Source organism: Salvia hispanica, chromosome 1 (genome assembly GCF_023119035.1).
Source record: "Salvia hispanica cultivar TCC Black 2014 chromosome 1, UniMelb_Shisp_WGS_1.0, whole genome shotgun sequence".
Taxonomy (NCBI): Eukaryota; Viridiplantae; Streptophyta; class Magnoliopsida; order Lamiales; family Lamiaceae; genus Salvia; species Salvia hispanica.
The window spans coordinates 43,848,564-43,865,276 of NC_062965.1; the positions used below are offsets into that span (position 1 = coordinate 43,848,564).

Consider the following 16,713-nt stretch of genomic DNA (forward strand, 5'->3'; position numbering starts at 1 on the left):
TTTGTTTTTGAAATGATATAATATGTGTGTTTTATTTACATGACGAGTGGATTATTTATAAATAAATTTTGAATTTATTTATTATAAGTTTATACATCAGAAAGGATTGGGGTGTGACACACCTCTAGCATCTGCCCCTCCCTCTCGGGGGCTCTCTCCTGTGCTACCGCCGCACGGTCCATCCATGGCTCCCCTAGGTCCTCCTCCTCATCCATAGCAATCATCGAGGCCTTGCCCCGCCCCTCGGGGTCGTACCCTGCGCCATCTAGCCGACGCATCACTGGCTCTCGGCTGGCACCTGGGGGTAGATCTGTAACAGGCTGCCGGGACGACCCTGCCTCGTGGTCGTGAACTCCCCGTGTGCCGTCCTCGGGACGGATCGACGAGCGCCACTGAAGTGGGGGTGGCGGTAAGTCACCTTCCGCAATAGGTGGAACCTCTGGGTAGTGTACGGAATGTAGGAAAATGAAGGACACGAAGCCACGAAAATCCCCCACCTCCTCCTGGGTGTCGATCCTCCTATAGATATAGCTGCTGGACAGCCACTCGGCCCATGCTCCCCACTCCTCGGGCAGTACGGAGATCAGCTGATGGATGCCATCGAGCTCAGTAGCGCCGCCATACTGGTGGGTCCTCTCCCACAGCTGGTAAAACCTGCTCACGATCGGTACTACGCTCTCCCCTACGTACGGTCGACAAGCTCTGAACTCGCGGAGCGCGTACTCTGCGCAACTCTCATAAATACTCAACGGGAGTCTAGTGGGATCACGTCCCTCCATCTACACAAAGGGTACGTCACAGGTCAGAAGGGGGTACTCAAAGAAGAACGTAGCGTAAAAGCGATGCATGAGAGTCTAAGTCAAAGGAATCCTCAACTAGAGCCACTATACTGTGTGATCTAACGTCAACAAACTAAGTTCACACCTCAAATCTAACGTTTCTAAAGGTTCTCGCGAAACGTGATGGAATCGATACTCTCTTTCGAATCAAATCGAGTGGCATAGCCACCGTGAGGATCTATCTTGTGCTATTCCCTTATAGCATCGTTCCTCATTTTCCTTTTCAACATTTGCCCCTCTTGTGCTCTCGTGCACTGGGCGTCGGCTCTCCTCGCGCAAAAGTCGTGTCACCGCGGATCACGCTTTCGTGCCTAACTCTTTCTAGCATCGCCTCAAAATTGTTGCTTAGGAAAGCAATTATAGGATTTATAGTTCATCCTTTGTAGTCTCATCTCGAGCTACATTCTTCAAGGAAACTCTTTTTCACACTATGTTCTTTTCATGCTCGGCTGGGTATATCTTTTGTCACACTTGCCTCGGTCATCTCAAAATTTCACCTCTTTACTTCCAACTTGGTTGAACGTCATGGAGATGATCGAGTCGATTACTTGGAATGATCTAGTGAACAAGTCTAGATCTTGACTGAAGAAAGTTTGGATCTCAGAGCAAGAAAGAAACTGAGGGCTCTGATACCACTCTGTCACGACCGCACTTTGCTAAGGATAGCGAAAGTGGGTAAATCGCGACTAATGGGGGGATTAAAGAAACGGGGAAGAAAAGGGGGGAAAGAACTTGTGAATATACTCGAAGGCCCAGTCGAACATTTCATAGAATAGAAGCCAAAAGTACCATTTCATGGTCTTAGAACTAGAATGAATATTACATCAATAAATCAGAGTTCGAAGGTGAGATTCTAAGATGTCTCACTTCACAAAAGAGCAGCGGAATAAGTCCATACTAGACGACTTCGTGTATGAAGACACGAACCGTGAAAGATCCACTTGATTATTTAGTTGCATCGACTCCGATCATATCTCTATTCTCTTGACGTTCAACCTGCACATTTATAAATACATGCAGGGCTGAGTACAGGAGTACTCAGTGGACACATGCCGAAAACAAAACATACAATATATATAGTTGTCATCCATCCACAGTATCGCACGGGGGTTTTTCTTAAAAGGCCCGAGCATACTAAATTCTCTGTGATCTTAAAAGTCTGACTGCAGTCTAAGTTCTTTCAAAATTTCTACCATATCTGTGAATCGTGTACCGTGAAGGTGGCCACCTTCAGCGGACACATCGCCGGCCAACAGCTGATGGCTCACGGCTCTCGTGCACATTATTCCGAACAGGATTTGCGGTCCTATTGGGAACCGAATTCGTTAAACTCGGGCTGGCATCGCCAAAACCCACGGGCTATTACCCCAACAGATAGGCCTCAAAACAAACATTTTATGGCATGACAACAACTTTAAAATAATCACTGCTTCATTTTGAGAAAATGATTTTTCATAACTTCAAAAGTATTTGCTTTATATCCACACTATAGTGCTGGATATTAAAAGAAAGCCCACCTGATATGCTTATGTCTCAACTCAATTACTCGCTTTGGCTTCACTCGCCCTTGAGCAATTTATCCCTTGAAAATAAATAGCGTAGCACGCTAATTAATACTTGAATTATTTCTCTCTAGAAAGAATGCATGCATCCTATTGGATAGCACCTACATCTCAGTCTCGGCCTATAGGATTTTTTTTCTTAATCCTACCTCGGCTTTACTACTCTGCAGAGTTTATTTATTCTCTTTATTAACTTGGAGAAATTCTATTTTCTCTAACTTAAATATTCGGGCACTTATTAATAAGAATAGGAATTCTTGGAAAGTCTCTTCTTAAATCCTTTTCTTCGGATTTTTCTTAAGGCCGCCCATGGCGTCGCGGGGCGACGCCGGTCGGCTTTCGCGTCTCCCACTTTACTACTTTATTTTCCCGGAATCTAAATAAATTATTTGGGAATTTATTCCTCGGCCTTCGAGCTCCAACTCTATTTTTCTCCATCTTTGGAAACTTAGTAAATCATTCGGGAATTAATTAATTGAGCTCCAACTCATTTCTTAAATTAAATCCCAACTTCTCATAATTTAACTCTCGGCCCAAACAATAAATCCACTGGCCCAAATCAATAGAAATTCCTTGGCCCAATTCTTAATTAACTACTAAGGCCCAACAACCATTTAAAATAAATTGGCCCAACTGCCAAAATTTAGAAATGGGCAGCCCACATTAGACTCCCTCACCCATCGGTCAACTCTCTCTTTCTCTCCCACATTTCTCAAAATCATTCCCAAATGACTCTCTCTCTAAAGAAGAAGAAGCAGCGGCGACAGCCACTCTTCCATCTCCGGCGTCGCCGGAGCCCTCTCCTTCTTCCCCTTATACATCTTCTCCCTTCAGACTCAATTATCTCAAAATTAGAAACCCTCTGTGAACAAGGGGACGGCGGCGGCTTCCCCTTCATCCCGGCGACCGGCGGTCTTCGCCGTCCTCTGTGTCGCCGTTCCCGTCACCTCTCGCGATTTCCACATCTCTTCTCCAAATTTCTCCCAGATTCGTCGAATTTCAAAATCCCTAAATTGGGAATCACATCGAAGAACCCGGCGGCGTCTCCTTCTCGTGCTCGCCGCTGCTCCGGTCGGCGCCTCCTCTGCGTCGCCGGCAGCGCATAGCACGCACCGCCTCTGCTCCCTTCCTCTCGGCGGGATCGCGCCTCACCTGCGTCGCCGGCGAATTCGCCTCGGCGTTCTCCGACGAGCGCTCTTTGTCCAGAGCCGGCGTCCTTGGCGAACCTAGCGGCAGAGAGGAGGCATCGCCTCCTTCTCCCTCTCTCAGCCGCGACCTGCAGCTGCTCCGCGGAGGTTTTCGGACTCCGTCGACGCTCTTCCGTCGCCCGGCAGCCTCGTCCCTGCTGCCGCCGTGATCCGCAGCTTCTCCGCGGAAGTTCTTCGGCTCCGTCGACGCTCGCCGTCGCCCGGCAGCCCCTCCGCCTAAGCTAAGTCTCCTCCCCCCCCTTCTACTCAATTTTCAACGATAAAAACGAAAGCTTGGGGCTCTCTAACACTTATTGATTCGAACTTGGCTGCACTTAATCACTGGAAGGAGCTTGCTATTGTTTTTGCTACACTTAGTCTTGTTTATATGATTGTCATACTTGTGGTTTACTGATTTCGGAGTTTCCCATACTTGACTAAGCATTGGTATCATGTGTTGGTGTTTGGTTCTTTATGCTTGCTACTGTTATGACTATTCTATTGAGCTTCTATGAATCTAAGTTATTGGCTATCTATTGGTTGATCTACATGATGCGATGGAGATGGGTGTTGAGGTTGTTTACCTCACTTGTTTGAACTTGTATCGGTGGTGGCTGTCCTTGCCGTCACCACTCGCTGCCCTCTCCCTCCTCCCTCGCTGCTCTTCGCGCTTGGTGTGGTGTAGAATTTGTGGTGATGGAATGTGGTGGTGGAGGAGGTGAGGAGAGGCTGCTTATATGGTGCTAAGCTATTGAAAGCTAGGTTTGAGACTTGGAGTCAAAGACTCCTATTTTGGGCTTGTTAGCTCTCTTACTTTCGAGCTTGATGATTGTGAGATTCTTGCCGTTTTGGTGATTGTGGCTGATTCCCTTGGCTGATTTCTCGGCCTCGATCGACGGGGAGATGAGAGTTTGTCTCATCTTCTATTTTTGGGCTTGTGTAGGAGCTCGCTCTCCAATGCCCCTTTGTCTCGACTCCCTTTTGATGTTAGAGGAGATGGTGACCAAGATTTTCTTACCTCATGCTATACTTTGTAGCTTGCTTAGCTACATTATCACTAAATGCTCCATCTCTTTATTTAGCTTGTGCTTCCCTCTCTCTTTACTTGTGTGTCACTTCTAACCCCAATTTGGTGTAAACTTTGTAGGTACATGGTTGGAACTTTGGAGCCTTATGGGCTGAAAATCGAGAAGGATGGGGAAGAAGAAGAAGAGGGGATCTTATCCCTACTATGCTTGCATTCACATTCTTACTTCTAGCTTGGAGCCAAGGTCTTAGGTCTTGAGACCATTAGGATAGTGGTAGCTTGTCAATGTTCACTCTTGTACCAAATAAAGATGTATGTACTTAAATACTTTATTCTCATGCATTTCTATTTCTCCAAACATTTTCACATTTCTCTAGTGAAAGTATTTCCTCCACTTTTATTCTTGAACTAAATTTTCTTGCACTTTATTTCCTCCAACGAGAATACTTAAATTACTCCAAAGTCGAATACAACGAGGAAAAGTACGATTACACAACTTCTAAGAGAAAATTAGTTAAGCTACTAAATCCGATTTATCTCGAAAGAAAGGATCGAAATTTCCGGGGCGTCACAGAGTAATAAATAGTTAAAGTGGAGAAATGGTAAAGTAAGAAAGAGAATAATATAAAGAAAAGTTTTTGATATTTTCTATACTAAGAATAGCAAAATATAAATTATACACAAAAAGGATAAAGTTCATATTATATACTCCACAACTATAAAGAGTAACCAAAATATACAAACTGCTCAAATCTAAAAAGTTGCAATTACGAACAATAATTAATAAAAATAGTATAAAACTATTAACACATACACATCAAATAAAGAATTGGGGTTAAAGAATTCCAACGACAGAACCACCATAGCCATTGAATTACATAAGCTTATCTTCTTTCTTCCCCTTTGAATTTTATGTGTACTGATCTAGAGCTTTAAATATGATTATTTAGGCCTCAATTTACATAATTATTGCCGCCAAACAAAGAAACAACACATGTAGAAAAATTAATTGAATTATATTTAAGTTTTGAAATATACCTAGTTTTAGATAACCAGATTTCAGATTACAGACTTATAGAATGGCAGAAGGAGAATTCAGATTACACTTATAAAACGGCAAAAGGAGAAAGCTAAATTAAAAGGAAATGATTCATATAAATTTTGCTGAGAGGAAACAATTCATATAATTTTTGCTGTCTTTAATAATAATGTATTATAAATTATAATTAATGCAAAATTACTAAAATACCCCTAGGTTTTTTTAAAATTGGTGGGGGGACTATGGGCCCCCCTGGCCCCACCCTCCCTCCGCCCCTGCTTACAACTAGAGATGTCAATTCAACCCGAAACCTGTGGGCCGGCTCGAACAACCCGGTAATATGAGTGGGTTAGGGTTGTAATTTTATTACTCGAATACAAAACGGGCTAAACGGGTTGGCCCGAATGGGTTGGCGGGTTAAACGGGTTGGCCCGAACGGGTTGCGGGTCGGACCGATGGGTTGTGAGTTTTAATTATAAAATATTAAATTGTGTTTTTTTATATTTTTGAATCCTCAATCTTCATTCTACACAATAATTAGTCTTATTCAATCTTCATTCTACACTTTTCCACTCGATTCCACAATATCAGCTTTCAAGTTCCATCTCAACTCATTATTGCATCGTCCCATCATCTGCCACTAGTGTCTTACCACCACCAAAACCAATCAAGACAAAATTAAGAACTAACCCATCAAAATCTTAATATATTTATCATTTTAATAATGATTCATGTAAGATATAAGATGTGATTTTTAATTTTCATAAAGAATTAGTTACGAACAATGTCATAATAACGACACGAACACAAACTTTAATTTATATTGTAGTTGATCAAGATGAAATGCTTCTTTTCAAATATTATTGAAGAAAACTATGAAAATTTGAAGATTTTATATGATTCTAAACTAAAAATAAATATCTAAAATTTAAAGTCATTTTATAGAAGAAAATTTTGATACAAGACCTAAAATGATCTAAATATGATATCCGTACTTTTTAAATCCGAATTTTATAAAACGACCTAAAACAAACTAATAATACTCTCTCTGTCCCATTAGAAATGAAACATTTTCCTTTTTGGTATGTCCCATTAAAAATGAAACGTTTCTAGAAATGGTAACAATACTCTCTCTATCTTTTTGGTACTAGAATCACAGGTAGATGTCATTTTTAGAAAATATTAAGGTCATACTTAGTCTGTCTAAGGTCATGATAATAGGCATGACCTAAAATGATCTAAATATGATATTCGTACTTTTTAAATCCGAATTTTATAAAACGACCTAAAACAAACTAATAATACTCCCTCTGTCCCATTAGAAATGAAACGTTTAATTTTTTGGTATGTCCCATTAAAAATGAAACGTTTCTAAAAATGGTAACAATACTCTCTCTACTTTTTCTTCTCTCTGATTTTACTCTCTCTTCACTAACTCACAAAACAACACTACAAAAAATCTCGTACCGAAAAGCAAATGTTTCATATTTAATGGAATGGAGGGAGTATTTTTCAATGACCTAAAACAAACTAACAATGACGGATTCAACAGTTGGCAATAAAAATTAATTCGACATTGATTATAACCTCTGAATATAATTATTTAAACTACGATAAGTATATAATTTATTATATGTTTTCAAAAAATAAAGATGGTATATTAAGCGGTGGTGATTGACATTGTCTTGAAATTGATCCCTCCACTATACTTGGGAATCGTAATATGCTGCCAAACACCATGTCCACTTCTCAGTTATCCATACTCACATGCCCACTGGAGTATATACCATTGTGGTTCTACATTTCATAAGATAACTCTCGAAATTAAAGAAAATATTTTAATGCTTTTGTTGAGCCATTAATTTTATTAATTTAGTTTGATTAAATTAAATTGATAATACATTATTTTAAAAAAAATTCACCGTCGAATTTGTCTAGATAAAAGTCACTCAACAATAATTGATGAGTCACTAACGAAAACAACAGTGTAAAATTACCAACGAATATATTAAAAAATCACTCGCTCCCAATCGTTACGATCAACATTCGTTTTCGCCATCCGCCTTTGCCACCCTGACTGTCAAACAATATCAAAGTAAATAAATAAATGATGAGATTGTCAAAAAATAAAGAGCTATAATTTTTTTAATTGACAAAAACAAAAAAAAGTTACATATATATCAAAGACATTACCTCTCAAAATCACTACCACTAAAAATATTACTACTACTTTATAAAAATATTATTTTCTATATATTTCATTAGGAAAGGGATCAATTGCTAACTCATTAATTGTTGACTCAGGAAAAAAGTCGAATATTGAATAGAGGACCTCATCCATCAGCCTGCGGAAGAAATCGAATGTTAATAAATGTTAAGAACTAAATTGAAACTCAAGAACGACTGTGTTGAATGTATATACACTGGTAGTATTAGATTTCTCACGAATAATCACTCTCATTTAGACATATTAAAACATTTGCAGACAATAAGATATACTCACTCCGTTTTAATAAATATGAAATATTTTTTTTTCGATACAAAATTTTATTTAATATTGTTTTGTAAATTAAAGAAGAGAGAAAAAATAAAGATATAGTTATTTCTATTTTAGGAAACGTTTTATTTATAGTGGGACGATCCACGAATAAAAACATGAGTTAGAAAACATACTATTGTGCAGTCAATCCGAATTTAGTAGATAAAAGTTTATAATTCGATGCTTGAAGTAGAGAGAGCTTGAGGCAACTTCTCTCAATCATGTCAATTTAAGCGTGATCAAGTATATAAAATGATCACAACTTTTATTAATATATTTTAAAATATGGCAAATGGAGTATATAAGTACTACAAAAGTTCTTGATTCAATTTTTATACAAAAATTTTACAACTAGCGTAAGCAAAATTTGATAGTACTATATTCTTCAATTTTGTTTGACACGAGAAGATCAGTCATAGATATTATAATTAAAATTCTAGAATACATGATCCGAAATGTATTAGTCGGCTTGAATTACTGATATATTCATGTTTAGACACAATTAAGTTTGAAGCTTTTGAGAACTTCCATAATAGAAGTGCTAAACTACAAGCACTTAATCCAATGAAACCTCACTTTCCCTCCAAATCAAAACCTAATTCAGGCTAAAAATCTAAAATAATTAACCGAATCCGAGGTTCAGAATTATTCAAATATAAGAAATTGGCAAGTTGCAGTTAATTTGGCTCGGAAGCCAAGGCAAAACATATAACAACCCTAGAACTGGGAAGACTGTTTAATTTCAATATTCAATTAGCTTAAATCCTCATCTTTGTTTAACATTTTTTTCTATTTATAAATCCCAACTTTGATGTAGTACTGTTTCTTTTTATTTTTTCAATATAATGTATGATCTCAATTACTTTGATAAAATTTACAATTCTAGCTCGGTGGTAAAAAACATGTTGAAAATATGATTCGAATGAAATAAAATTAGGTGGAGTGGATTTTCATTTTCCACCTAAATAGAAAATGAGTTTGGTCATCATGTCCACGTCATCAAATAGAAGGATTGTCAATATTCTTGTTGATGGTCTGGGCATTTCTTATGGGGTTTCTAGGATTTTTATCATTCCTAATGATTTTTATTTCTTCAACGTGAAGCATAATTGGTCCTTGTTTTGATTGAAGGGGGAGAAAATGAAGTTGTAGTTAAATTATGATATTTTCTTTGATAATGTGCAAATGAACGATATTATTTTAATTGTGGTGAAAAATAAAAAATTGAACTCATTTATTTTGACACATAAATATTTTTAAGTTCATGGAAAATACCAAAATTTGAGTAAAGTTCATGATTTTAGAGACCAATATCCCTATTTTTAACTAGGTTATCACCGGGACTTTTCTCAAAGTTTGCGTTGTATGAAAATAGATCAAAGTTAAAAGAGTATAAGATGAATATGAATAATATTAAAGATTAAGTACATAAAACAATTTTAAGGTAATCAATCGAATAAAATTAAAATCCAGATTATAAAAATAAAGTTAAAGATTAAAAATATATAAAATACGTATTTAGATATTTTGGAGACTATTAATTACTCCCTCTGTCTCATTAAAAATGAAAACGTTTTACTTTTTGGATTTTCCATTAAAAATGAAACATTTTCTAAAATGTAAATAAGTTTTTATCTATTTTTTATCTTATTTACTTTACTTTTTCTTCATTAATTCACAAAATAATATTGAATAAAATCTCGTGTCGCTTTCTAAATATTTTATTTTAAGTGGGACGGAGGAGTATTTTATTTAATGGATGTTTTCATAGAAGTTTGGAGCCGTGTGACATCAGTGCACCACCAAAATCTGGGGACATTGTAGGATGCAGAGAAGATAAAAGAGGTTTATTAGTAGTAGTAATTTTTAATTAAGGAAATCGTACAACTAATATTTAATTCCTTTCCTTCAAATTTGACTAGGTCACATTCCTTCTGCAGTTGACCGATATTTTGATTTGGCGCTCTAATTTAATTTTGATATGTGTATTAAGCTCAAAGTTGGATAGGAATATGGCGCGTAACATTTTATAAGATTTTACTGATAGCTAAGCAGAAAAATAAATGTATTAATGATTTTAAAAATAATTGAGTACTGAAAAGGGGGTTTAGATGGGTATATCTGTGGTTGTCGAAATTGATTTATACTCTTTCTGTTTTATAATAATGGAGACGTTTTTTTTAATATGGTGATTAAGAAAAATTGTGTTGGGTGAGTTAAGTAAAGAGAGAGTAAAGTGGAAAAACAAAAAAAAGGTAGAGAGATGAAGAGAGAATAAAGTAGGAGAGAGTAAAGTAGGTGTAGAAAAATGTGTTGACTTTACTGAAAAGGAAAGTGACTCTATTATTATGGAACGTACCAAAATGACAAAATAACTCTATTTGGAACGGATGGAGTAGAAAAAGTGTGTTTGAGGCTAAAAATACCAAAAAATTGAATCATCTAACTAACCCTTTGTACGTTGAAATTTGAGAAGTAGTATAGTACTCCTTCCGTTTTTCAAATATTGTCTCATTTTAACTCGGCACAGGATTTAAGAAATGTAATGAAAAGTGAGTTAAAAAAGTTAATGTAATGTGAGTCCTATTTTAGTTTTATACTCCCTCCATCCCAAGATAAATGAGCAAAAACTTTTCGGCACAGAATTTAAGGAAATGAGGTTTAGTTAGTAAAGTAGAAAGTGAATAAAGTAAAAGAGTTAATAAAGTAGAGAGCAAAATTAAGAGAAAGAATATTAAAAAAGGAAATGACTCACTTATCTTGGGACGTCCCAAAAAGGAATGTGAGTCCCTTATCTTGGGACGGAGGAATTAAAATATGAGTGGAAATGAGTCGAATATGAGGTTCACTACCAAAAATTGTTAAAATGTAATGGGACAAATTTTGTGGCATGGACGAAAATAGAAAAATAGGACAAATTTTTAGGAACGAGGGATTACTATATTTTTGCTCTCTCTCAGGAAAATCTACAAGAACTATTGAAATATGTAGGTGGCGAAATTTTATTTTGATTTAATAACATATAAATGAACTTAAATTAAATCGTTATTTTCTTACTCCCTCCGTTCCACAGTAATAGAGGCGTTTCGTTTTGAGCACTCATTTTTAAAAAATAATATTAAATAGTTAAAGTGGAGAAAAAGTAAAGTAAGAGAGAATATTGTAGATAAGACTCTTCACAACAATATTCTCTTTCTTACTTTATTCTCTCCTCACTTTAACTATTTATTATCATTTTTTTAAAACGAGAACTCAAAACGAAACGCCTCTATTACTGTGGAACGGGGGAGTACTTAATAATAATAAAAAATTGTATGAGATTCAAAATAAATAGTGAACACCAACCTCTATTTGATTGGAGGAGTGTTAATTGAAACTCATGAAGTAATAAAAGGACTCTGTATCTGGGTCGGCCCATTAGAATTCAGTTGCTAGAGTAAGCCTGTACTGGGCCTCATAATGTCCAAAATGGATTGGAGCCAAGTCATAGAATCCAAGAAGCTATTTATATGATTTTTTTACGATTGATGGACAGCCCAATATCGTTTCTGATTTATAGTTAACTTTTAAGTACATCAATAATAAAAACAAAATCCGAGAGTAAAAATAAAAGCTAGTATCAACTTAATTTCAATAAAGTGTAGATAGTTTATTCTAAGAGAGGCCGTGAGCATAATATATTTTACCAACTTTTTAAATCCATTTTCCAGTTAATTGTATTAAAACAATACCAAGTCAAATAGTCAAATGGAGACTTTTATTCAGGGATAAAGCAGTAAAAATTACTCCACTAAGCTGGTGGGCGATTGCGCAACACACACGTGTCAGCAATGTCAGCAATTTTAATTTTTTTAATTTATTCTCTTCAATTATTCATCGTCTTCTTCAGAAATTAAGTCCATAGATTTACAAACTTTTTCACTTCCCTTTGTAATATCTAACTTTCGTCGTTTTTCTATATGCAAAAATCTTTTAATTTGGCTCTATCTTTTCACACTTTTGAAAATCTTGTATAACAGGTTCTTCGTCTCCCCTCTGCAAGCATAAAATAAAAAGAAATAATTGAAATAAGGTCAAAAGCCAATCAATTTTAATTTTTACCTATGAATACCCAAAGCCCAAAAGAATTAACAAATGTAAAGCTTTCGGAGCTTTCTTTTTAAACACCACAAAAATTGGTTCATTACAATGATTTCTCACTCATAAATTGGAGTACTAAAATTTTCACGGAATAACTCACAAAAAGGTATGCAGAGAAGGTATGTTACACTGATCCACATATTTCTATTCTTTTCTGGATCGAATCAAGGTAGTGCCCCAAAATGCTCACAACTCATATTCTTCTTCTAATTTATGAATTTCAATCACAATTCTTCCCCCAAAAAACTCGAACAACATCAACAACACGTTGTTGATGTACAGAAAGGTGAATTCGAATTCACTCAAAATGAGCAAATCAAACAAAATATTTTATAGATCCCACCGAGCTAAAAAGAATAAAATAAGAGATACTCCCTCCGTCCACGATTAAGAGTCTCATTTCTAAATGGCGCGGATTTTAAGAAATGTTAAGAAAAGTGGGTAGAAAAAATTAGTGGAATAATAGTCCCACTTGTATATATTGGTTTTAAATGATATGTGAGTGGAACGAGTTAGTTGAATGTGATGTCTCTTTACCATTTATAGTAATTATGAATCGGGACTCTTATTCGTAGACGGACCAAAATGAAAAAACAGGACTTTTATTCGTGGACGGATGGAGTAGTTAAGAGCATCTCCAATGGAGGCTAGCTTATCCGCTAGCCTCCATTGCGACCGGCCAGCGCGATTTCGGCTAGCCCATCGGCTAGCTCACGCCGATTCACGTGTTGCAGCCTTCAAAATCGGCTAGCGACCTAGCGGTTGTTTTATATATTTTCTAGGTATTTTAATTAATTATGTAATTTTTTTTTGTATTTTAATTAATTTTTGTCCTAATGATGTGGCAGGAGGAGTTTCTAGTCCTAGATGATGTGGCATGAGGAGTTTTTGACTAGGCTATTGCTAGCCTATTGCCATTGGAATAAGAGAGAAAAAAAAAATGACTCTGTTACGATGTGACAATCCAAAAATGAATACGACTCAGTTACGTACATAGGGAGGGAGGGAGTACCACATACGACTCTATTTTTAATCGGAGTAATTGAATAAATTAATTCTTTTGCTATTAAAATAATAGAAAGTAATTATTATAACAAGAACGATTTAAAAAACTAGTCACACTTACTATTTTATCTCTACTAATAGTACTGCAACAACAAAGCTCTTTTGTATAGTAAATTGACCGTGGTTTACATTTGATGAACAGTACTAGTTTTGTACTGACCTTACTTCGCAACAATAGCTTAATAAAATCAAAACGTTTCTTCAATGTCAGATACAAAGGCCATCAGATGTTGCTGGAACAACATACATTCGAGACATATCAAAGATTATTCACCCCCTACATATCTTATCAATAAAAAGAAATAAAACGCAAAACAACAAGAGAAACCATGCCAAACTATAAAGATCAAATTTCAAGCAACCATGTTTAAATTCCAAGCTTATTAAGAGAAGAAAAAGTAGCAACAGTTATCATACTTTGTGCTGCACAGCTCCAAGCTCCTGATCCCCTCCATAAACCGAGTTGTGCACGGAGCGCTCGAACTTCTCGCCATCGCCCCAGAGCGCGTACGCCTCCTCGCCATGCACGGCCTCATCGCCCAAGCGCAGCTGCTCGTCCGACATCCTGAGCGGGATGACGAGCTTGATGAGGTTGCATATGATGCTGGTGACGACGACGTTGAGGACGAGGATGTAGACGACTCCGAGGATCTGGATGCCCATCTGCTTGAAGCCGGCGCCAGCTCTTCCATTGTGGATGCCGTAGGCCAAGCCTATGTAGTGCTCGTAGTTTTGGGAGAGGTAGAAGAGGTAGCATAGCCTTGGGTTAGCGAAGAACCCGGTGAGGAGGCCGCCTAGGGTTCCGGCCACTGCGTGTGTGTGGAATACGGCCATTGTGTCGTCAACTTGCCGGAGAAGCCACACTTTCTTGTGGAGGACCATCATGGTGAACCATGGGATCGAGCCGGAGAGGATGCCCATTATGATGGCAGCCCATCCTTGCACAACCCCTGCCCATTATAAAGTTTGGTCAAGTTTTGATTCGCAATTTTTTAAATCAAGCAGAAAAATTATAAAGTTTGAATTTACTTACAATTATCCCACATTAAACTTTTTCACTAAAATTACATTAGTTGGAAATCGTAGGTTAGCATATTTGTCGATGAAATTAGCGATGCAGTTTCTTATAAAGAAAACGACAATGATTGATTGGAAAATATGCAAAATACTATAGTTTACTAGATTTTGTTGACGTGGATGAAATTCAAATTACATGATTTTTATAGTAGTGGGATGAACCAGAAATCAATTAAATTAAGTTTAATGATTTTTCTGACAATTTATCCGACAAATGAAACAATAAATTAAGGAGAACTTACCACTTATATAAGTCTAATGAGCTTTAAGTTTTAACTTATGATCAATTAGGTATAAGATGAAATCTCGTGAATTATTATCGATGGTGTACCTGCAGCAGGAGTGATGCACACCAATCCGGTGATCATCCCCTGAGTGGCGCCGATGACGGATGGCTTCTCGAAGAATATGATGTCCAAGAGCAACCAAGTGAGCAAGCTAGTGGCAGCGCAGACGTGGGTGTTGAGCACGGCAAGCGAGGCATCAATACTGGCCATGTAAGGATCACCACCGTTGAACCCGGTCCACCCCATCCACAGTAGGCCCGCCCCGGCCAACATCAGCAGGATGTTGTTCGGGGGGAACCTCTCCCTATCTTTAGTCTCCCTCGGCCCCACCTACAATCCCAAATATGCACAATCAGTCACAACACCTAATTTGAAGCTCCACAAATTTAAATAACAGTAGTAGAAAAAAAAAACATAATACTAGCGATATACCGTTTTGGAAAATTCATATCGTTACCATATTGAAATTTTACGAAAATTCATTATTTTTCGGTATGATACAAGCGATATACCGTTTTTTCAGTATTTTTAATCAGAAGCTCCATAAATAATCAAAAAACATAATACCCAGTAGGCGGCGGTGAAGCCGGCAACGCCGGAGGAGAGGTGGATGACGTAGCCTCCGGAGTAATCAATGATGCCCTTTTTGTTGAGCCAGCCGTTGGGGCTCCAGATGCTGGCGGCGCCGATGGTGTAGGAGAAGGTGAGCCAGAGAGGGACGAAGGCCATCCAGGCGTAGAAGCTCATCCGGCCGAGGAGTGCGCCGGCGATGAGGATGAGCGTGATGGCGGCGAAGACGAACTGAAAGTAGAGCATGGTAGCGGTAGGGAACTTGTATCCACCAAACGACTGCTTGAGGAGCACGTGGCGATCGAGCGCGTCGTCGATCTTGTTGAGGAACGGCGCGAACTTGTTCCCGAACGACATCTGGTAGCCCCAGCCGACCCAGCAGACCAGCACGGCCGCGAAGGCGTAAAGCGCCATGAAGGCCGAGTTCACCGCCCACTTCTTCTTCACGATGCTGCCGTACAGGATCACCAGCCCCGGGATGCTCTGCAGCCCCACCATCGTGGCTGCGGTCAGCTGCCACGCGTTGTCGCCTTTGTTCATCCATGGCGGGTTGGCGTCGTCGGGGACCAGGTTCGACGGGAGGTACGACGAATAGTCCGGGGTGCTTGTCGCCATATTTCTCTTTCTCTAGTGATGTTGTGTACAATAATACTAGGCTAAGGTGCATTTATTTATATGTGTATGTTGGTTAGATTAATTGCAACATTGGAAGCATTTTTTTGGATTCATTGGAATTAATTAGGTTAATGAGAGTTACGTGGGCGATGAATTCGATTAATTGGTACAAATGAAATTCAAAATGTTACAGGTTGTATTCCTTCCTTGTGTGTGTAGATTGATTATTCCGATGATGGATATTTTTCTCTTTTTTTTTGGTTGTCATGTTAATATTAGTAGTACTAAATATGTTTGATAGCTCGTTGTGATGGATTCTAGTGCTGTTTCATTTGTCACATTGTTGTTAACCTAATGTGTCTCTTTCACTTTTGCTGCCAATTTCTGTATTGTGATTTTTATTAATGTTTTTTGCTTATTGCGCCTATGAAGATCCCATTCCATACGCATATCTAGATTAATCAAGCAACTCGATATTAGCAAATAATGATGTGCAGGAAATTGGTTACAAACTTAATTTACATGATGAATTAGCTTCCCACAATATTAGAAGTTCTATTGAATCATTTTTAACACTTATTATTAATATATAAGGGAATCTTTTTTAACTGTGTTGGATTGACTCAACATAGCACGGCTCACATATTCGGTATGGACCGGAACAGGACCAGCCACTAGTTAAACGAAGCAGACTTCGATTGGCTCCAATTAGGTTGTTTTAAAAATTGAGGCCCAGCCCTAGCTTAAGACCAACCCAGTCCAAGCC

At 37.8% G+C, this 16,713-nt stretch overlaps 1 protein-coding gene across 1 annotated transcript; it reads right to left on the reverse strand.

The window, feature by feature from the left end:
• Positions 1-13,482: 13,482 nt before the first annotated feature.
• On the reverse strand, positions 13,483-15,951 carry LOC125202804 (ammonium transporter 2 member 5-like). Its single transcript, XM_048101277.1, has 3 exons — positions 15,330-15,951; positions 14,807-15,092; positions 13,483-14,348 (listed from the first exon to the last, which is right to left on the reverse strand). The coding sequence occupies exons 1-3, from the start codon at positions 15,945-15,947 to the stop codon at positions 13,810-13,812; spliced, it is 1,443 nt and encodes a 480-aa protein (XP_047957234.1). The 5' UTR covers positions 15,948-15,951; the 3' UTR covers positions 13,483-13,809.
• Between the last annotated feature and the right edge of the window lie 762 nt (positions 15,952-16,713).

Coding starts and splice junctions, on each gene's coding strand:
- LOC125202804 (XM_048101277.1), bottom strand. CDS start 15,947: ATGGCGACAAGCACCCCGGACTATTCGTCGTACCTCCCGTCGAACCTG. Junction 15,093..15,329: donor GCTTCACCGCCGCCTACTGG/GTATTATGTTTT, acceptor TTGGGATTGTAG/GTGGGGCCGAGGGAGACTAA. Junction 14,349..14,806: donor GTGCATCACTCCTGCTGCAG/GTACACCATCGA, acceptor TATAATGGGCAG/GGGTTGTGCAAGGATGGGCT.